The 23,592-nt window shown below is 35.9% G+C and overlaps 3 protein-coding genes across 3 annotated transcripts; 2 read left to right on the top strand and 1 right to left on the bottom strand.

Annotated features, from left to right (window-relative positions):
* Window positions 1-455: 455 nt before the first annotated feature.
* On the bottom strand, window positions 456-5,604 carry LOC147398000 (glutamate decarboxylase 4-like). The gene is made up of 7 exons (XM_086447106.1): window positions 5,421-5,604; window positions 4,826-5,030; window positions 4,443-4,643; window positions 3,400-3,614; window positions 2,563-2,816; window positions 1,884-1,936; window positions 456-1,071 (listed from the first exon to the last, which is right to left on the bottom strand). Exons 1-7 carry the CDS (start codon window positions 5,513-5,515, stop codon window positions 595-597), a joined length of 1,500 nt encoding a protein of 499 aa, XP_086303232.1. The 5' UTR covers window positions 5,516-5,604; the 3' UTR covers window positions 456-594.
* A 3,158-nt stretch (window positions 5,605-8,762) lies between these two features.
* LOC147398001 (protein NRT1/ PTR FAMILY 8.3-like) lies at window positions 8,763-14,152 on the top strand. The gene is made up of 5 exons (XM_086447105.1): window positions 8,763-9,148; window positions 10,947-11,052; window positions 11,141-11,358; window positions 11,763-12,319; window positions 13,112-14,152. Exons 1-5 carry the CDS (start codon window positions 9,098-9,100, stop codon window positions 13,932-13,934), a joined length of 1,755 nt encoding a protein of 584 aa, XP_086303231.1. The 5' UTR covers window positions 8,763-9,097; the 3' UTR covers window positions 13,935-14,152.
* A 1,088-nt stretch (window positions 14,153-15,240) lies between these two features.
* LOC147398002 (protein NRT1/ PTR FAMILY 8.3-like) lies at window positions 15,241-22,468 on the top strand. The gene is made up of 5 exons (XM_086447107.1): window positions 15,241-15,583; window positions 19,374-19,479; window positions 19,568-19,785; window positions 20,147-20,703; window positions 21,428-22,468. The coding sequence occupies exons 1-5, from the start codon at window positions 15,548-15,550 to the stop codon at window positions 22,245-22,247; spliced, it is 1,737 nt and encodes a 578-aa protein (XP_086303233.1). The 5' UTR covers window positions 15,241-15,547; the 3' UTR covers window positions 22,248-22,468.
* Window positions 22,469-23,592: the final 1,124 nt, after the last annotated feature.

Consider the following 23,592-nt stretch of genomic DNA (forward strand, 5'->3'; position numbering starts at 1 on the left):
TAATTTCTTAAATTATTTATCACACCCCAATTAAAGATTAAAACACACTCTTCAAATGTTACACAGGATTGGTTCAAATTATAATCTCAACATTACAGAACATTATAAAACTCGTTGAAACAATTTCAGTAGTTGTTTACAATTATGATTGGACTCATATAAAATTTTAAACCTAAAAAGTATGTATCTAACAAAAAATCAGAGAGTTTCTATTGGCATACCAACTTCTACTTATTCTCAACCATTCATTTATTTTCTTTATTTTTAACTGGGATGTAATAAGTAAAAGTTGGCGTGCCAATAGCAGCTCTCTCTCTCTCTTCTTTTTCCTTTTTAATCTAAAGAAATAAAATTGTTAATGCACGGCATCCCAACAGACCCACTTTAATTAATTTGTTAAAATAATAGAATATCCTTTTAATCTTCATATATTATTCGAGATAATAGCAATAATCTAGGGCAATATAAATTTTTATTTAATAATTTTGATTAAATTTCACTTTATTTTGGACTATATTTGCATTATGAGATAAACCATGGCATGTCAATGAAATATATCAATGGATGTTTGGTCCTCAAATTCATCATTTGTGGCTAACAAACTCCTTTTGTCTTCCCATCCAACACTGCCACCTCCTTGTGAATCTTCTCGGATTTTTCTTGCTTCCATTGCACGGATGCATCGCCCACATCCCCACTTGACTTCACTTCAACCGTAAATGAAATCCTCGGAACATGAATAGGTGTGTCAACGAGCTCCTTTACTGCACTTTCTATGTGCGAAAGCAACTTCTCAACGAGTTGCCTACTCAAGTCTTCTCGGACAACTACTCGAAGAATGGTGACATTTTCAGCATCTGCAGGCATAGTGTAAGCTGGCACAATCCACCCGAAATGCCTTAGAGAATTTGACAACTTGAACGTGGATTTCTTGTCTCTATTCTTGAATGCAAATGCCACGAGAGGTATCCCTTTGTCCTTCGAAATGATCTCAAAATTTCCTGTTTTCTCTAATCCTTCTCGTAATAGCTTAGCATTCGCCATACAATTTTGCATCACATTCTTGTAGCCCTGAATTGCACCAAATGATTTTGATCAACGTGTAGTTAAGTGGAAAGACTTGAAAAAACTTGGTTCGATTTGAAAGTCCATTGGGTGGAATTAAGTAGGGCTGCCAATGGATCCGATCTGAATCGGACCAAACTAATTAGGTATGGTTTGGGTTTTTATTGGATCTCAATATTAGGACCCAAACACGATCCAATAACAAGTGGATTGGATTAAATCCGATTTGACATACTTATTTACCCTTATCCGTTTTCGTAAATATGAGAAAATGGCCTGACTCAATAATTTTAGCACGATATATATAGCTGTTTTAGTAATTTCCCCTTTTTTCCAATGCATCTTACTAGCAACTAGAAGGTTTGTATCAAAAGGGTTCATTCGTAAATTAAAATATTGATCAAAGAATTTTTAGATTAGATAGTAAAAAAAGATGATTTTGTAATTTTGAAAACAAAGCAATTCATTCCTAGATAGTGAGTTGCAATTTTGTGTGACTAAAATAACCCTGTTTATGTTAAATTTGAATATTAAAATAGGGATTTGTGACCACTCAAATTTTGGTGTAGAACTACTTCTATGGTTCTACCCGTCTTCTCTCGTGATGGTAGTAAAGAAAAAGAGGATGATTTTGTAATTTTGAAAACAAAGCACCAGATTCTAGGTTATGGGTTGCAATTTTCTGGGGTTTTGACTAAAATAACCCTGATTATATAAAATTTGAATATAAAATTTGACTAAAATAACCCTCACATTTTGGCGTCGAACCACTTCTACAGTTCTACTCCGCCTATAGTAAAGATGGAGGGGTATCTTACCTCGAAACCCATACGAAGGAACTGATAGTATTGGGCAACGATCTGACTTGATCCTGCACAACCAATATAAATTTCTAAAATCTTATCTCATTATGATATTTTTATAAGGGTAGAATTGTCCTTATAGTCAATGTATTAGATTGTTTTGGATATATTGATTAATGTAGTAGAACTTATATTGACACATCAACTTTTTTATATAACACACCAACATGAGAATCATACATGCCACATTAAATGAACACAGAAACACAAATTATGAAAAAAAAAAGTGATTTAAAACAAAAGAAGAGAAAGAAGGGAGCAGTTGAGACAACATCAAACAATGGAAAACCTTATATTTCTTCCTCGTTTATTCATTGTTTTTCTGAATCGAGGTATCCTAAACTTTTAGAGCACCTGACTAATCCTCGGGGCACATGCAGTCCCCTACCCATAAGGGGGGATTCGAACTCAAGACCTCTCCTTCCTGAGGTGTGGTCTTGGCCATCTAACATCCAAAGCTATTTAATTTTATTATTATAAAAAGGTTGGTGTGACAATGTAAGTTTTTTTATATGCAAAATATATATTTGATGAGGTCTTTAAGGTAAAACATAAGTATTCTCTTTAAAATAGTAATAGATTACTTTACGACCATGAAATTAAGTTGTTTCATTAGAAAATATTGGTGATTTACCTTTCGAGAAGTTAAGGGTGAAGGTGGGTTGATCGGCTCCGAGGTAGTTGATATGGAAAATGAGTTCTTCGGGCAAGTCTTCTTTGCTCCTCCAAATGACCCAACCTACTCCGGCGTAGACAAGGCCATACTTGTGGCCACTAACATTGATGCTCTTGACCAATGGAAGTCGAAAATCCCATACCAATTCCGGGTAAAGGAATGGTGCTATGAATCCACCGCTCGCAGCGTCTACATGAATTGGTGTATTCCACCTATCGAACAAAAGAAATATTATTTAATGCATCCCGCGGAAGGGACTTCTTTCTATATCCCCCCTTACTTTTGGGTGTCATAGTCTAGTTACTAATTTTTTTTTTCTTAATGCCACCTCGCCTTAACAAAAGTTTTAAAGTGCCAAAAATACTCATCTCTCACCTCTTTTAACATACCTGAGTTTTTTAATAATAATTGTGATCCATTATGAGATTTTGTGATGGTGAATGATGAATGAAGATTGAAGATTGAAGATTGAAGATTGAAGATTGAAGATTTAGACGTAACTCTTGATTTAATTTGATAATTTGTGAGAATGAACAATGAACAGAGAACATGTACTCAAAATTTTGAAGATTTAATTGTAACATTTGATCCAAGTGTTTGTTTTGCCACTATAATATGTGCATTTTGGATATTCTGAGAATCCAACGTGGAGCTCGAAAAATTGAAAAAAAATATAAATAAAAATAAATTGGAATTGTTGTATCCTTATGATTTCGCAAATCAAGCAATATGGCTCCTTGGTATGTGTTATGAAAAACAAGTAGAATGAAGTGAATGAAGAAGAGATCGTTGTACCCGGTTTTCTTGTTCTTTTTGGCAAGAAGATCATTCAAGAGTTTAACATCCTCAAATTCGCCGTTAAGTGTGGATCCGAGTATTGCTGCGACGCATATTGTGTTCTCGTCCACCATTTCCACTGCTTTTACGGGGTCCATTACGTAATATCCCTCTCTGAGCTTCACTTCCTTCAATTCCACTTCGAAATATCTTGCAAATTTTTCCCAACAAACCTGAAATCATCAAAAGGATTATTGAATATAGTCTATCAATCCTTCTCCTTTTTTTGCAATACGTACTGATTCGGTATCATTGTATGCAAAATTGAACTCTATTATATATAATGATACCGAGTTCTATCAATTCGAATTTCAACATTGAAAAAATATTTTATTTATTCATTTATTTTTATCGTCGATAAGGATGAATCAGAAATCAAAATTCTTGTGCCATTTACATTTTTTATAATATATTTAACAGATAGGAGATATCTTCTGTCTATACCATATTTAGTAATAAACAAAACTATTTTTACCAATAAGGGTACATGCATGCCCTTTTTTATACTTTCTCCCCTTAAAGGTAGAGAGATTTTATTGCCACACCAACTTTTGCTAACGCCACTTCAATTCATTCGTATTTACATCAAAGAATTAGCACATATCTTGGTGGTGGCATTAGTAAAAGTTGGTGTGGCAATAGAAGCTCTCTAAACTAAAGGTGAACACAAATTGTAATGATAGACACCAATTTGGGTTAGACATCAAGTACCAACACTTGTATTAAGAAGTATAAAAAGTTGGTGTGGCATTAAAAGCTCTCTAAAATAAATGTGAACAAAAAAATTGGAATAATAGGCACCAATTTGGTTAGACATCAAGTACCAACTCTTGTATTAAGAAGTATAAAAAATATACAAGGTCTAAGATTCAAGAATTTTGACACATTTACAAGCACAAGTGAAGGTTTTAAATCCAATAAATTGATTTTGGTTTAATGTGAACCATTTGCTTATCAAGAGAAAATACATGACCAATTAGTTATATAGAAAACGCGCATACCTGGACGTTGGCACCAGTAACAATATTGGGTTTGTCGTAGGGTTTGCCGTCTGCCTTTCTCTTGTTCTGCCATCTCTTCTTGAATGCCAATCCAGCCAACATTATTGCTTCCGATGATCCAACTGTCCCTACTCCAACTCCTTTCTCAGTATCCCTCGTCGGGGCATTGAAAAGGTGTGCAATTATATTTACACACCGATTCTAAGAAGAAGGATACATGAAGGACATAAAGTATGATCAATTACATTCGATAAATTAAAAATAATAACAATAGTCATCTAAAGGTCGACCAATTGGTGTGCCTAGACACTTTGTTCCATTTAGAATAAATATTGAGGGCCAAATGAATTTATTAAAACCATTAAATGTCGCGGAGAACTTGCCTGAAGTTCTGTGGTGACTGGGTATTCATCCATGTCTACGTAGTTCTTGTTTATTGATTCCATCATTAAGTTATTGCATTCTGGTTCCATCCACGTTGTGACAAACGAAGCCAAGTTAAGTCTTGGATTACCATCTAATAGTAGCTCATCATGTATTATTTGATAAGCTGCCTCCTTCGGTATCGACCTTTCTGCCATTCTATATCTGAAAGCCATTTCACCACATTTTGAAGATAAATATAAGAATGATTAATTTAGGGTACACTATTTAACGACGATCGATAACAACACCAATGAAGAAGGAATGCTTGGAAAACGACAAAAAATTGAAAAATATATGCCCGTGGCCTTGTACTAAAGATAGTGTATAATAAAGAAATATGCTAACATTGCCAACCCCAATATTCAGTTCCAAATGTTTCATATTTATGAGTTGAGACCGGGGGACAACTATTCGTTACAAAGCTTTTTACATTGCCCGAATGCTATCCATCATTACAAGATCCGACGGTATTGTAAAAAATGTAACAAATAATTGTTACCCCCCACCAATCTTGACCCTATATGTATGTAATTTGTCGTTAAAAGTACCAACCTTGGAAGGGGTTCTTGAACATATCGTGAAGCGAAAATAGAGTCAATGAAGTTCGATGAGCTTTCTTCAGGGCGTTGCACTTCAGAGAGGACCATGATTATTTTTCCTTTTTTTTTTTTCTCGATCTAAGGGGTCGACTCGTCCTATCAAAAGCTGCAACCTATTGTGCTTAAGATGCTAAGGACTGAAGCTTGAAAAATAGCATCCCTGTACATGTATAAGTAGGCTAGAATGCTTGTCTTGTGAGATTCTTTGTTCTTTGCTTGTTGTTCTACCTTGCTTTTTGTGTGAGAAATTACTTGTTTGGGTTTTTCTTTCTTTCTTTGTTGCTTGTCTAGCAGTTGCTTGCTTTCAAGCATTGTTAAGTAGTTTTTTACTTAAAGCGCCAGATTTATTATATAAGATAGTTGAAAATGAGTCGGGTGTGGGTCGGGTGAAGTTATTTCTGTATCCTTATCCAACTCTATATCCGATTTTTTATCCACTTATGCTAAAGATATCCATATCCAATTATTTATCCCCTTTCTCAAAGGATATCCATATCCAACTTCTACTCAAATTTCAAGTGGATATCCAAGCGGATATATATACCTCATTATGAAGATGATGGAAAAATCTTAATTTTGGGTAATACATATATTTTATTGTGTATTTATCGTATTAAATTTTGGTATTAGGTATTCAAGTTGGATAGGACACATATCCATATCCGACCCTAAAAATATTCGGAATAAAAATAATTACGAATAAATTTATCCAAATTCTTAATTAGATAAAAAATTTGTAATCATATCCAAAGAACTCTGTTAGGATGAGTCGGGTAAGGGATATTATCCGACCCATTGCTAGTCCTAACAGTGAGGTATCCCAAATATTCCCCAAAACATGGAGGGTATGTCTAAATCATCCAAACAAAAATGGTGAAAAGAAGGGTATTAAAAAAAGAAAAAGAAAAAGAAAAGAAGTTGCATAAAGCAAGTGACCAAGCCAGTCTTACAGGTCCAAATCTTTAGCTAGCTTGCTTTACCCGCATCTTGGCAAGTTTCAGCCCATTTCCTTATGATTTTTTATTTAGAGTAATAATAATAGCATGACACTCCCATATGGCATACTCAATCGACTCTCCTGACATGACATGTACAAGGATCGTAGATATGTACTGGGAATACACAACTGCACATTCCATAAAAGTGCAATTGTATATCCCGAGAAGTACAGATTTATGATTCTAGCCCATGTCATGTTAGGGGGAGTCGATTGAGTATGCCACATGGTGGAGTCATTTTATTATGATTCTTTTATTTATTTAAATAAATCAATTATTTTTATTGGGTAAGGTATTTTATTATTATTTTTCTTTTACTTTACTTGCAAAAGTGATGCAAGTAATTAAGAAGAATGGTATATTGGCAAGTGAGAAACGAAACTCCAATCATCATCAAAGTCAATATTTCTTAAGAAAATTCTAGGAAAAACCTCATAAAAGGTGTTAATCTTACCAAATTCCAATGGTTTACGGATGAATTAAAATTAAAAGTATTACTAATTATTAGAAAAAATAAAAAAAATCTAAAAACTAATTTAACAACCCTAGACTACAAATCATGGCCATCCTCTAAATTAACATAAGTGGTTTTTTTTTTTTTTTTTGAATAATAATTAAAATATCAGTAATTTATATCGTTTCTAGTATACCAAAATTTTCAATATATTTTAGCTTTCGAAACATTATAATATTCCAAAAGAAGTGAATAGTTGGTGCAGATCTATGAATGAGCTTTCTCACATATCATATCTAATTGGTTTCCAATGTTTAGATGTATAAGTCAAAAGTTATTCTCTTTATAAATTAATGACATCTAGGTAGAAGAAGATTTGAGAACATGGCTATATTTTCATGAGATCTATGTGTCGTGGCTTCGGATGATTATTGATATTTAATTTTTGATTTTATGATTTGCAAGATCTATTATTACTTTGCTTTGCATCAGAAAGAAGCTAGTTCATAACTTTTTCAATATAAATGGTATACAAAACCGATAAAAAGTTATTAATTGTTTCGAGATTTTCCATGCAGGAGGCAATGAGTGGTGAAATATGTGGATGCATTTTGATCCACCCAGTCTTACCAATTGTATCTATTTTTTAGATTGAAAGTTGGCATAGTTATGACTTCTTCTCAAGTTTGGAATAGTGGGAGCTAAAGTGCCAAAGCGACTAACTCATATAAATAATGAGAGTAAAAGTGCCAATAACTCTTTGGACATAGGGATAATCTATTCATGAAAGAAACCCAATTTTGGATTGATAAACGATTAATGCCCATGGGTTATGAGTTCAATACCTAGTATGAGCATTAATTCCTCAGGAGCCACCTGTGAGGTTGCACCCTCACTTACCTGGTGCATGTGATGTATAGGTGTTGCACATATTGATTCAATTATTCTATCATAATAAGTTGGATTAAAGAATGAGTCGTGCTAGAGAAACATTGAAATTGACATCGTTTGGGACATTGGTGTGCACAGTACCATAGATGCTTCTCAGTCGTATCTCAATGAAAAATATCTATATTTCTATAGACATATCCACGTCCACAATATCCCAAAAGATGTCAATTTCAATGTTACTTTAGCATTTTCCTTAAAGAATAATGATTTTGTGATGCCCCCTCTGATAATATTTTGGGTATATGGATATCGGTCGAATTTTTATTTAGATAGAAAAATCTTGCTCATATCCTATTTATTCAAGTCAGATGATTCGTTGGATTTATCTGACCCATGCAAGTCCTATATGTTGAGTTTCCAACTTGACTTGATGGATTTTCAAAAGAGTCCTGATTTCCTGATGCCCCTCTGACACATGTCCCCATACACTCCTTGATGTGGCATGAGCTTGAGTCATAAAATTTTCCTCTCAGGATATACAGCCATACATCGCCATAAATATGTGAAGATGTGTATCTTGAGGAAAGAATTTATGATTGTAACATGTGCCACATCAAGGGGGTGTGTGTGTGAGGGAGCGTCAAAAAATCATTATTCTTTCAAAATGATTAGGATATGATTTTCCGAGTTGACTCAGTATGTTGGTTCCATCTAGTTTTAAGGTCAAGTCAACTCGTTCAAGATTTTATTAATCAATGTGATGGGAAATTCACCACGACTTTTTTGCCTAATTGCATCCGATACTGAGGTAACTCGCCCGACTCACCTCAAGGTCGGACTCGGATGAGATAGGTAAATATTTGCTTGAAAAGAAGAGAAATTTTTTTGTTTTTTCAAAACAAAATAATTTAATTATAAAAATTCGATTTGCTAATTGCGAATGCATGATTACTTCTTCAACAGTTTGTTGGAAAAAAAGTCCACAAAGAAAATATAGAAAATTTAGATATCGAATCTGTTGTATTTGCAACAAAACAAACTAACGTCACCAGATTCCTGAGGAAAGTTTCAATCTTGTTGAATCTGGATTCTGGAGAGATAGAATCTCACTCTCTCTCTCTGCAACTACCACGTATCAAGTCCGGACGTCCGATTTGACCTGATTTTATTCTCTCTTTCTCTCTCTCTGCAACTACCACATATCGAATCCAGATGTCCGATTTGATCTGATTTGGTTCTCTCTCTCTCTCTCTATTCAATTTCCAAAACTATTTACAGATTCGATTCATGGGTTCTATGGAGGATGAGAGATTGCTCTTGGAGGATGGGCTTTTAGAGGTAATTTCAATTTGTTCTTCTTTTTCTTGCCTTTCTAGGGTTTTTTTTTTCTTAATTGTTAAACTGTTGTAGCTTCTATGCTTATGCATCTTGAAATTCCAATTCTTGATTGAACATCACTTTGTCCTTCATGTATAATTTAATTCAGAATATTTATTGATAGCAGGTGAGAATTGAGATAAAGTTTTGGTCTCTGTATATTTTTGAGAGGATCCAAGAATTTGTTTACATATTAGATCTGATAATATACAACAAATACATATAAACCTAAGTTACAACAGGTGGTGTTTAAAAAGGTTGAGCAAAAACTCTAAGCTTTGTGATCATTACATCTAGGAATCCCCACACAAAAGACTTATAATTCTGTCTACAAGCTCAGTTTGTAGACTTATTACTTTAAAATTAAAGAATCCCATTGATTTAATTTTTTTTTTTCTTCAAATTCTCAAAATATAGACAAGAACCTTCAAGATAATCTGAGTCCATGTTACTTGGTTTGGTGAACTTTATCAAAACCATGAATTGCAATCTGTCGTACCATTCCAACTGAGCCACAATTCTTTGTTTAATTTTATGCTTAATAGGCAGATATGAGCTCACTTTCAATAACAAAAGACTTGGATCCGGACAGAGTCGAATGGATGGAAAAGATCTGTTTAGCGGATCCCAATTCTTTGGGATAAGGCTTTGTTGTTTTGGGTTGTGTTTGGCGGACAAAAAGTGTAAAATTATGTCAATCCATCCTCAGCCAGTATGAGTTACAGTTGCATTGCCAGTCTTACTAATGGATAAAGACGTGGTTTGTGTCTGCTTGATTTACAACATAAAATTGTGTCAATCTCTTGACATGGTTTTTGAGGTTGCTGATTAAATGGTGAAATGGGCCTTGGTGCCAACTACCCATGCATCTTTATCAAAGTCGTATTTTTTTTGGGATAAAGCATAGACGATGACAAGTTTCATAGAGGACTCAAATTTTGGGTGGGTTTGTTTTGATCATTTGGGATTTTTTCATTTCACAATCGATGAGGGTTTCTTCTTCATAACCCCTATATTAATTAAAAGCATAAACTTCGTTGCAGCAATGGTTGTACCTCACACGTGAGACTCTGAGGATGGTTTGACAGGTTGTTTAAGTAAAATGATTTGATAGTCTGAGACTCTTGAGGGCTCTTGTATTATAATAAACATTGGTTCGTAATTATGCCCATACTATGGTGAACATGCTTATCAACTTGGACATCCCAATTAATGATGTTCCTTTTATTTGGACAGTTGGTACCAAATTTTACTTTGGACGGAATATCTTTAATTGTCTGACCAATGAAAATTCTTGCAAACATGCTCATTTATCCAAACTAGACAATACAACCCATTTAATCCTACCTTGGTGTACCAACGGAATTTCAAAATGGTGCCAAGCAGGGGCAGAGCCGGGGGGAAGTGGGCAACTCTCAACTTTTCAGCTTATTCATATACCCCTCTACATTTTGGTCATATTTATAATGCCTCCATGTTTTAAAACTGATGCCACACCACTTTGACTGTGCTGCCCCCTCTCATTCCCCAAAAACGTTTTGCCCCCACTTTTCTCTCAATTCTTTTGCCCCTCAAAATTTTTGAGTGTTTTAAACACCCCTATTAGTTTTGGTGAATATTTGAGATGACCCTATGTTATAAAATTGATGATATGGTCTATGTGATATCTTCCATTTATGTTTTGTGAACTAGAGTTACTCTTTAAAAATCAATTCTCCCTTATTAGCACTGATATCTAATACTTTTTTGTACATTTCAGAATGGACATGAAGGACCATACACTGGAGATGGATCAGTTGACATTAATGGAAAGCCTGTCCTCAAGCAGAACACTGGAAATTGGAGAGCCTGCCCCTTCATTCTAGGTATTGCATCACTTTTCAGACAACCAAACTACTTTCATCTGTCCACCGAAATCCATTTTACTTCTAACAATTACAAAACAAAATACAGGTACTGAATGCTGCGAGCGTTTGGCCTATTATGGAATTGCAACAAATCTTGTTACTTACCTCACCAACAAACTACATGAAGGAAATGCCTCTGCTGCAAGAAATGTTACTACTTGGGCGGGCACTTGTTACCTTGCACCCCTCATTGGAGCGGTTCTTGCAGATGCATATTGGGGAAGATATTGGACAATTGCAGTGTTCTCCACAATTTATTTCATTGTAAGAAATTGCCCATCTTTTCATCTGATTGGTTGGTGAACCGTGTTAAGAGATGGGATACAGATAAGACTTTCTATGTTGGACCGTATTCACGTGTCAGAAGAATGTCCAGACAATTTCTCAAACAAATCCAAATTTGTTCAAATATTTTGTTTCAGCTAAAGTATAATAAGATATGCTTTTTTATATGATTTTATGGTATATCAATATTAGCTTCTGCCCCAACTCCACCGTTGCACAAAGACCAACATACCCTTGTTTTCTTCACTAGAAGACACAATGAGCAGGGGTTTTGTTGGAAAATGAATGTGGTGGTGATGCTAATGTCCCCATGAGGTCTTGGATGTTAGCATTCTGCTTACTTAAATTATTGATTGAACTTATTTTTTTATTTTTTTGCATAGGGAATGGGTACATTGACCCTTTCAGCATCAGTTCCTGCCTTCAGGCCTCCTGCTTGTGTGGATTCTGTTTGCCCGCCAGCCAGTCCAGCTCAGCTCGGCATTTTCTTTTTTGGTCTTTATCTAATTGCACTAGGGACTGGTGGGATTAAACCTTGTGTGTCATCCTTTGGGGCAGATCAATTTGATGATACAGATCCAAGGGAGAGAGTGAAGAAGGGCTCTTTCTTCAATTGGTTTTATTTCTCTATCAACATTGGTGCTCTCATATCAAGTAGTTTTCTCGTGTGGGTTCAAGACAATCTTGGGTGGGGCCTGGGGTTTGGCATTCCAACGGTATTCATGGCTCTTGCAATTGGAAGCTTCTTCTCAGGAACACCACTTTATAGATTTCAGAAACCAGGAGGAAGCCCTCTTACAAGAATGTGTCAGGTTTTGGTTGCATCTTTTCGCAAGTCGAATGTTGAGGTACCTCATGACAGTTCTCTTCTATATGAAGTACCGGATGGAACGTCTGCAATTGAAGGGAGTCGGAAACTGGAGCACAGTGATGAGCTCAAGTAATCTTCCTCTTTATCTGGCCTAATGAATACAATCATATATGTCTTCCTTTATTAATTTTAGTGTAAATGACAATTTGATCGCTTGTGGCATAATTCCATGTTGACCCCCTAACATTTTGACAATTGCAAGTACCTTGCCTCTCACATACGGTGTTAAAATTCAGATGTTATTTTACTATTTTTCCCTCTTATTTAAAAAAAAAAAAAAGTTAAGTTTTAAAACTATAAAGATGTCCATGTGTAAGCGTTAACGTTCACGTGTGAACCCATTTATTCACAGGGATATTTTTGTTAATAAAAAAAAACCATTTTAAAATGGGTAAAATTATCTTTATGCAAAGTAAAATTCTTTAACTGCTTGATTTATGGCAAGTAGACGAAAGGGAGGTAAGCGAGATCATTAGATAAACTATAAGGGAGGTAAGTACAATTGTCTAAACGTTAGGGGTAGAGATAGAATTATGCCAAACTACAGGGGGTGAAAGTGTAATTTACCCTTAATTTTATGTTACCATTATTCTTCTAATTAACTCTAAGGCTAAGGATCTAGCTTGCTAAGTTGGTTAAAGTCTGTGATTGCTGATACCACAACCTGGGTTTAAAACCAACCCACCTTGCCTATCCAAAAAAATAAAATAAAATAGTGCTCTTTGGCAAATACCATAGACATGATTTTAATTATTGAAAATGGTTGTATGGACATGCCAGCATATTGTCTCCTGGAATGATTTTCTCTGGCATATGTACCCATGTTATTAACTAGAGTGCAAAATTTCTGTTCTGCCGCAGGTGCCTTGACAAAGCTGCAGTGGTCTCAGATCTCGAGGTTAAAAGTGGGAATTTCTCTAATACATGGAGACTGTGCACCGTAACACAGGTGGAGGAACTAAAGATATTGATCCGCATGTTTCCTATCTGGGCCACCGGCATAGTCTTCGCTGCTGTCTATGCTCAAATGTCTACCATGTTTGTCGAACAAGGGATGGTTATGGACACTACCATCGGTTCCTTCACCATTCCCCCAGCATCGTTGTCGACATTTGATGTAATAAGTGTTATTTTTTGGGTCCCATTGTATGACAGCTTCTTAGTCCCAATTGTGAGGAAGTTTACGGGGAAGGAGAGAGGTTTCTCAGAGTTGCAACGTATGGGTATTGGTCTTTTCATATCTATACTAGCCATGGTATCCGCTGCATTGGTAGAGATCAAACGTTTGGCGATTGCAAAGGATCTGGATTTGGTTGACAAAGGTGTTGCGGTACCCATTAATATTTTGTGGCAGATACCTCAATATTTCTTGGTGGGGGCCGCAGAGGTATTTACCTTCATTGGGCAGCTCGAGTTCTTTTATGATCAATCTCCGGATGCCATGCGGAGCTTATGTAGTGCTTTGTCACTTCTGACAACTTCGCTCGGGAATTATCTAAGCTCACTCATTGTGACTATTGTGACTACCATTACAACCAAAGGTGGAAAGCCCGGTTGGATACCCAATAACTTGAATGAAGGGCATCTGGATTACTTCTTCTGGCTCTTAGCTGGTCTCAGTGTCTTGAACCTCGTCGTCTATGTATTCTGTGCGGCAAAGTACAAATGCAAGATTGCTTCGTAGGGTTTTCTCCTGAGAGTATGGTGGTTTGCGAGCCATGTTCTGAAACACGACATATAATGTACATATGGTTCTGCAATTTCAAAAAATTCTCGTTTGTTGTAAAATTATTATTCATCTCCAAACTTTGGTGATGATTCAATGGGATAATTATCAATTCTGGATGTAATTTTATGACTGAGTAGTGCTTTTCAATAATTTGATACTGGTTTTATTGGTTAGTGTTGATGCCCCTATTTTCTTTAAGGATGATAAATGGTTCTAGTATTATTCAAATAAGATTGATTATCAGCTATAAACTCAATTGATTCGTATATTTCTTTTGGATGTGTAGCTTTTAGCCATAAGAATTTAGAAACGTTGATGTTGAGATATGTGATCATGTCGATTTTGACCCTAGGGTTGGAATCCTTCGGCATGTGTGTGTGGTCGTGATATTATGATTTGGTGACCTTCTTAATACTGTGATGAGGCAAATTATTCATCATCCTCAAAAGCCTTATATCAATGGTTTGGGGTCAGTTAAACAAATTTTGTTCTTCCATTCTATTATAGGCTTAATAACCGTGTCTTTAATCATTGAAAGATTACTCATATGGCATGGAAATGCATGGGTTTGGTCGTCCTATCTAAGTTCTGTCATCAAAGCCTTCCCCAAACAAATTTGGGGTGGTCCCTATGAATCTCATTCCTCTATTCCAAGCCTGTCCAAATCCATGTCCTTTTTATTTTTATTGAAAGAGTCTTGATGTCCACTCTCATCTCATGAATCCAAACATTCTTTTGAATCTTAATTAAGTCGTGCTGGAGTGACCTCAAGAATGTACCACATATTGCAGATCTTGATGTGAAAGTGTGTAGGAGCCATATATGCTTTTTTTACTTGTATCTCAATGAAAAACATCTATTGTTCTTACATACTTCCATGTGAGGATGTACGATATCAGTACAATCTTGAGGTCACTTCAGCATTATTTATCTTAATTTCATTCATTTTGAATTTTCAACTTGCATATTCTTTCTAATGGTGAGGTGACTTATGACACTGATTTCCAACTGGACATAATCCTCTTCCTTTATCTGAAAATTGGGATCCACAGTGTACCGTAAAAGTAACACAATATATATCTGAGTCTAGCTAAAGTGTTTACTATAATTAGAAAATTAATGGGTTGGATATTGGGTATGATTTGATCCATCTTCGTTCCGAAAGGGGTTTGTGATCAGCAAAGGTGAAGGCGTGGATCCATAATTAATGAGAAAATGTGAGTCGTGCTGCAGTAACATTGAAATGTACATCATGGGGGACATTCCTGACGTGGATGCATGATAGAACCATAAATATTTTCATCGAGATCTCATTGCTTTTCATTAAGATACAAGTGAGATCTCGATGAAAGCATCTATGATTTTGATGCAAATCATCAAAACCACGTCAGAAATGTCCTCTCGATGTACAGTTAATGTTACTTCAGCATTATCCAGAAAATATTGATTAGATTCTAAACGGGTAAGGTTTTATTGGATCTCAAGTTCTCAACACTTTAATCAATCAGAGCAAATATCGGGTATGATTCTCTCTCTTCAATTTTGAAATCTATTTACGGATTGGATTCATGGCTTCTCAGGAGGATGAGAGAACGCTGTTGGAGGTAATTTCAATTTGTTCTTCTTTTTCTTGCCTTTCTAGGTTTTTTTTTTTTCTTAATTGTTAAACTGTTATAGCTTCTATGCTCATGCATCTTGAAATTCCAATTCTTGATTGAACATCACTTTGTCCTTCATGTATAATTTAATTCAGAATATTTTTGAAAGGTAATTCAGAATATTAATTGATAGCAGGTGAGAATTGAGATAAAGTTTTGGTCTCTGTATATTTTTGAGAGGATCCAAGAATTTGTTTACATATTAGCTCTGATAATATACAACAAATACATATAACCTAAGTTACAACAGGTGGTCTTTAAAAAGGTTGAGCAAAAACGCTAAGCTTTGTGATCATTACATCTGGGAATCCCCACACTAGACTTATAATTCTGTCTACAAGCTCAGTTTGTAGACTTATTACTTTAAAATTAAAGAATCCCATTGATTTAATTTTTTTGTTCTTCAAATTCTCAAAATATAGACAAGACACCCTTCAAGATAATCTGAGTCCATGTTACCTGGTTTGGTGAATTTTATCCAAAACCATGAATTGTAATCTGTCTTACTGTTCCAACTGAATCACAATTCTTTGTTTAATTTTATGCTTCATAGGCAGATATGAACTCACTTTCAATAACAATAGACTTGGATCCGGACAGAGTCGAATGGATGGAAAAGATCTGTTTAGCGGATCCCAATTCTTTGGGATAAGGCTTTGTTGTTTTGGGTTGTGTTTAGCAGACAAATAGTGTAAAATTATGTCAATCCATCCTCAGCCAGTATGAGTTACAGTTGCATTGCCAGTCTCAATAATGGATAAAACGTAGTTTGTGTCTGCTTGATTTACAACATAAAATTGTGTCAATCTCTCGACATGGTTTTTGAGGTTGCTGATTAAATGGTGAAATGGGCCTTGGTGCCAACTACCCATGCATCTTTATCAAAGTCGTATTTTTTTTGGGATAAAGCATAGACGATGATAAGTTTCATAGAGGACTCAAATTTTGGGTGGGTTTGTTTTGATCATTTGGGATTTTTTCATTTCACAATCGATGAGGGTTTCTTCTTCATAACCCCCATATTAATTAAAAGCATTAACTTCGTTGCAGCAATGGTTGTGCCTCACACATGAGATTCTGAGGATGGTTTGACAGGTTGTTTAAGTAAAATGATTTGATAGTCTGAGACTCTTGAGGGCTTTTGTATTATAATAAACATTGGTTCGTAATTATGCCCATACTATAGTGAACATGCTTATCAACTTGCAAACATGCTCATTCATATACCCCTCTACATTTTGGTCATATTTTAAATGCCTCCATGTTTTAAAACTGATGCCACACCACTTTGACTGTGCTGCCCCCTCTCATTCCCCAAAAATGTTTTGCCCCCACTTTTCTCTCAATTCTTTTGCCCCCTAAAGTTTTTTAGTGTTTTAAACACCCCTCTTAGTTTTGGTGACTATTTGAGATAATCCTATGTTATGAAATTGATGATATGCTCCTTTGACCTTCTTGCCCTCTTCCCTCCCCATTATTTATGGTGGCCCCTTTACATTCTGACAAATATTTGAGATGCCCCTTTTTTCAAATTGATGACATGCCCCTTGTTGTCTCTTAAATTTTTGGAAGATTTAGACACCTCTTTATATTTTAGTGAAAGTTTGAGATACACCTATGTTTTCAAACCGATGACGTGCCCCTGTTCATCTTTTCCAAACTAACAAAAAATAATCTAAATACCCTTATTTTCAAATTATAACCATATTTTTAATTTTTTTCCCCCCATAAAGCCAGTTATCTTCAAGCTCTTCAATCTTTATAGGAATTAATTTTAATGTATTTAACTTCATTTTCAATCCATCATTACCTGGCCTTATTCCCTTGATGAAATTCCTAAAATTTTCTATAAAAAAATCATGTCATCTTCAACTCCAAAAATCCTTGTCTTCTTCTTTAGATTTGAAGGTTAAAGTAAATTAATCTCAAGGTTGAAGACTATGGGGAAAAAAAAATAATTTACCCAATATGTTAAAGGTGATTGATTTTGGGAAGAGATCAAAGTGGCATTTAGTTGTTTTGGTAAATATTTTAGGTACCCTATGTTTTTAAGTTGATGACATTGCCCAATTGAATTAGGACTTCTTTTGTAGCCGATCGAACAACAAGAAAAAAGAAAGAAAAAGCACTTTATTTATACTTTTATAGTGACAGTCATTCTCCGTATAGATAGCGCGACCCAATTCCAATGTTGGATCTCGGTCTAAGGTCAATACTTTCACTCCTGGTCGTTTGGAGCAAAGGATAGGGATCCGTTTTGTGCAACGGAACTGTACGGAGCAGATTGAAAGGCACAACCTAAGGATCAAGACCACTATGAATTTACCAGTCCCATTTCTGGGCTTTGGTTATATATCGACCGAATGAAAGTGAGTGAACGGGCGGGGAATTGGAAATCAAGGAAATAATAAGGACTACTTTATTTGTCTTTCCTCCTTCCGGTTCCATCCCGGCACGAGATCCCTTCGTGTTCCACTCCAAACGGAGTTAAGCCTCGGGCAGCTCGCGCAGGGAAGGACGAGGTCGAAGGGAGGCCATCCAGAAGCGCCTGCGGTAGCACGGGGAAGCGAGCTGCTCGTGAGAAACGGGAGTCCCACTGATCAATCAGTAGCGTCTAACCAGTAAAGGTCTAGTTTTCCCCCCTAGAAGAAAATCCTGGCTCCTCCCCTGGTGCCAAGGCTCCTATTTATGTTTTTCATTTAACAAAATATACCTTTAGATTAACCTTCTTGGAACTGGATACATTTCAAAGATCTATGATGGACTTTCATCGTTCATGTACATATTGCAATTTAGAACGGAAAAAATGCCTTGAGGCGTAAGGTTGAAATATGAAAGCAGCTAAGACTTCGCCTCGGACCAAAAGGCACCCAAAATGCACATGCCTCATGTTATCTTTTCCTTTTTTTTTTTTTTTAATATAGTGTATTTTTTTTTTTTTTTTTTTCATATTTACTTCTTTTTAACTAAGCAAGATTTTGTAATTATCTTCTTTGCTTCTATTTCTTTGTTGCATGCAACATAATTGGAACACTTAGAAATGAATTCAAATACAAAATTGTGATGTACGCAAATAAAATTGTTGAGTTAATTTATAAATATTTTTTTGGGTATTATTTAGTATTATAAGAGGAAATTACTGACCCAAAAAAGTATTATAAGAGGAAAGTATTGAAAAAAAAATATTTAGTTGTATTTTTTGCAATAAATGTAAATAGTTATCCACTTTAAAACTTTCAACTATTCAAATATAAAATATTTGTTTCTCCTAAAATATAAATGAGTAATATTTTATATTTTTATTCATTTCAATGGATTAAAAAACATGGAATTCAATTCTGTGGATTAGAAATTGGACATATGTGGTGGCTATCCTAATTTTTTTTAATATTAGTTATTTTATATGTCATATTATTTACTTAAAAATGTCATGCAGGTGGGGATTATGCTTTATGCCTTGAGGGGTGTTGGCCAACTAAGTGCCTTGCTTCATGCCTCAGCGTGTGAAACATTGATTCAGATCACAGAAAAACTGCACAAACTCTACTTAATCATTTGTGGGGCTCCACATTGAAATATCATGCTCTATGTGATATGATTATAGCATAATTTCATCAATACAATTGAACATCTAGAACTTATATCTTCCATTTATGTTCTGCGAACTAGAGTTACTCTTTAAAAATCAATTCTCCATTATCAGCACTGATGCCTAATACTTTTTTGTACATTTCAGAATGGATGTGAAGGACCATACACTGGAGATGGATCAGTTGACATTAATGGAAAGCCTGTCCTCAAGCAGAACACTGGAAATTGGAGAGCCTGCCCCTTCATTCTAGGTATTGCAGCACTTTTCAAACAACCAAACTACTTTCATCTGTCCCCCGAAATCCATTTTACTTCTAACAATTACAAAACAAAATACAGGTACTGAATGCTGCGAGCGTTTGGCCTATTATGGAATTGCAACAAATCTTGTTACTTACCTCACCAACAAACTACATGAAGGAAATGCCTCTGCTGCAAGAAATGTTACTACTTGGGTGGGCACTGTTTACGTTGCACCCCTCATTGGAGCGGTTCTTGCAGATGCTTATTGGGGAAGATATTGGACAATTGCAGTGTTCTCCACAATTTATTTCATTGTAAGAAATTGCCCATCTTTTCATCTGATTGGTTGGTGAACCGTGTTGAGGATGGGATACAGAAAAGACTTTTTCATGTTGGACCGTATTCACTTGTCAGACGAATGTCCAGACACTTTCTCAAACAAATCCAAATTTGTTCAAATATTTTGTTTCAGCTAAAGTGTAATAAGATATGTGTTTTTATATGATTTTATGGTATATTGGTATTAGCTTCTGCCCCAACTCCACCATTGCACAAAGACCAACAAATTGTTGGAAAGTGAATGCGGTGATGCTAATATCCCCATGAGGTCTTGGATGTTAGCATTCTCCTTACTTAAATTATTGATTGAACTTATTTTTTATTTATTTTGCGTAGGGAATGGGTACATTGACCCTTTCAGCATCAGTTCCTGCCTTCAGGCCTCCTGCTTGTGTGGATTCTGTTTGCCCGTCAGCCAGTCCAGCTCAGCTTGGCATTTTATTTTTTGGTCTTTATCTAATTGCACTAGGGACTGGTGGGATTAAACCTAGCGTGTCATCCTTTGGGGCAGATCAATTTGATGATACAGATCCAAGGGAGAGAGTGAAGAAGGGATCTTTCTTCAATTGGTTTTATTTCTCTATCAACATTGGTGCTCTCATATCAAGTAGTTTTCTCGTGTGGATTCAAGACAATCTTGGGTGGGGACTTGGGTTTGGCATTCCTACGGTATTCATGGTTCTTGCAATAGGAAGCTTCTTCTCAGGAACACCACTTTATAGATTTCAGAAACCGGGAGGAAGCCCTCTTACAAGAATGTGTCAGGTTTTGGTTGCATCTTTTCGCAAGTCGAGTGTTGAGGTACCTCATGACAGTTCTCTTCTATATGAAGTACCGGATGGAACGTCTGCGATTAAAGGGAGTCGGAAACTGGAGCACAGTGATGGGCTCAAGTAATCTTCCTCTTTATCTGGCCTAATGAATACAATCATATATGTCTTCCTTTATTAATTTTAGTGTAAATTACAATTTGACCGCTTGTGGCATAATTCCATGTTGACCCTCTAACATTTTGACAACTGCACGTACCTTGCCTCTCGCATATGATGTTAAAATTCAGATGTTATTTTACTATTTTACCCTCTTATTTAAAAAAAGAAACATTTTAAAAAGGGTAAAATTGTCTTCATAGAAAGTGAAAAATCATTCTTTTAACTTCTTGATTTATGGCATGTAGACAAAAGGGAGGTAAGTGAGCTCCTTAGATAAACTATAGGGGAGGTAAGTGCAGTTGTCAAAATGTTAGGGGTCGACATAGAATTATGCCAAACCACAGGGGGTGAAAGTGTTATTTACCCTTAATTTTATGTTTCAATTATTCTTCTAATTAACTCTAACGCTAAGGAGCATGCTTGCTAAGTTGGTTAAGTCTGTGATTGCTGATACCACGACCTGGGTTTAAAACCACCACCTTCACCCACTAATATCTGATCACTAATCTCTCTTGCCTAGCCAAAAAAATAAAATAAAATAGTGCTCTTTGTCAAATACCATACTTGATTTTAATTATTGAAAATGGTTGTATGGACATGCCAGCATATTGTCTCTTGGAACGATTTTCTCAGGCATATATACCCATGTTATTAACTAGAGTGAAAAATTTCTGTTCTGCCGGAGGTGCCTTGACAAAGCTGCAGTGGTCTCAGACCACGAGGTTAAAAGTGGGAATTTCTCTAATACATGGAGACTGTGCACCGTAACACAGGTGGAGGAACTAAAGATATTGATCCGCATGTTTCCTATCTGGGCCACCGGCATAGTCTTTGCTGCTGTCTATGCTCAAATGTCTACCATGTTCGTCGAACAAGGGATGGTTATGGACACTTCCATCGGTTCCTTCACCATCCCCCCAGCATCGTTGTCGACATTTGATGTAATAAGTGTTATTTTTTGGGTCCCATTGTACGACCGCTTAGTCCCAATTGTGAGGAAGTTTACAGGGAAGGAGAGAGGTTTCTCGGAGTTACAACGTATGGGTATCGGTCGTTTCATATCTATACTAGCCATGGTATCCGCTGCATTGGTAGAGATCAAACGGTTGGCGATTGCGAAGGATCTTGATTTGGTTGACAAAGGTGTTGCGGTACCCGTTAAGATTTTTTGGCAGATACCTCAATATTTCTTGGTGGGGGCCGCAGAGGTATTTACCTTCATTGGGCAACTCGAGTTCTTTTATGACCAATCTCCGGATGCCATGCGGAGCTTATGTAGTGCCTTGGCACTTCTGACGATTTCGCTCGGGAATTATCTAAGCTCACTCATTGTGACTATTGTGACTACCGTTACAACCAAAGGTGGAAAGCCCGGTTGGATACCCAATAACTTGAATGAAGGGCATCTGGATTACTTCTTCTGGCTCTTAGCTGGTCTCAGTGTCTTGAACCTCGTCGTCTATGTATTCTGTGCAGCGAAGTACAAATGCAAGATTGCTTCGTAGGTTTTTCTCCTAAGAGTATGGTGGTTTGCGAGCCATGTTCTGAAACACGGCGACATATAGTGTACATATGGTTCTGCAATTTCAAAAAATTCTCGTTTGTTGTAAAATTATTATTCATCTCCAAACTTTGGTGATGATTCAATGGGATAATTATCACGTCTGGATGTAATTTTATGACTGAGTAGTGCTTTTCAATAAATTGATGCTGGTTTTATTGGTTATAGTGTTGATGCCCCTATTCTCTTTAAGGATGATAAATGGTTCTAGTATTATTTAAATAAGATTGATTATCAGCTATAAACCCGATTGATTAGTATATTTTTTTTGGATGTGTAGCTTTTAACCATAAGAATTGAGAAACGTTGATGTCAAGATATGTGATTTGGCAACCTTCGTAATATTGTGATGAGGCAAATTATTCATCGTCCTCAAAAGCCTTATATCAAAGGTTTGGGGGTTAGTTCAACGAATCTCGTTCCTCCATTCTATTATAGGTTTAATAATTGTGTCTTTTATCATTGAAAGAGTACTCATATGGCATGGAAATGCATGAGTTTGGTCGTCATATCTAAATTCAATATCGTCATCAAAGCCTTTCCCAAACAAATTTGGGGTCTTCCCTACAAATCTCATTCCTCCATTCCAAGTCTGTCCAAATCCATGCCTTTTTTTATTTTTATTGGAAGGGTCTTGATGTCCACTCTCATTACATGAATCCAAACATTCTTTTGAATCTTAATTAAGTCGTGCTGGAGTGACCTCAAGAATGTACCTCCTATTGCACATCTTGACGTGAAAGTGTGTAGGAATCATATATGCTTTTTTTTACTCGTATCTCGACGAAAACCATCTATGGTCCTTGCATACTTTCACGTCAGGATGTACGATATTAGGTACAATCTTGAGGTCACTTCAGCATTATTTATCTTAATTTCATTTATTTTGAATCTTCAACGTGCATGTTCTTTCTATTTGCGAGGTGAATTATGACTATGATTTCCAACCAGAAATAATACCTCTCCCTTATCTGAAATTTGGGATCCACATTGTACCGTAAAACGGCAACACAATATAGATCTGAGTCAAGCTAAAGTGTTTACTATAGTTAGAAAATTAAAGGGTTGGATATCGGGTATGATTTGATCCATCTACTCCACACACAAGGGGTTTGTGATCAGCAAAGGTGAAGGTGTGGATCCATAATTAATGAGAAAATGTGAGTCGTGCTACAGTATCATAGATGCTTTCATCGAGATCTTACTTACTTTTCATCAAGATACGAGTGAGATTTCGATAAAAGCATCTATGGTTATGATACACATCCACGTCAGAAATGTCCCGCGCG

Source organism: Akebia trifoliata, chromosome 7, assembly GCF_017979445.1.
Source record: "Akebia trifoliata isolate Shusen 1 chromosome 7, ASM1797944v1, whole genome shotgun sequence".
Lineage (NCBI taxonomy): Eukaryota > Viridiplantae > Streptophyta > Magnoliopsida > Ranunculales > Lardizabalaceae > Akebia > Akebia trifoliata.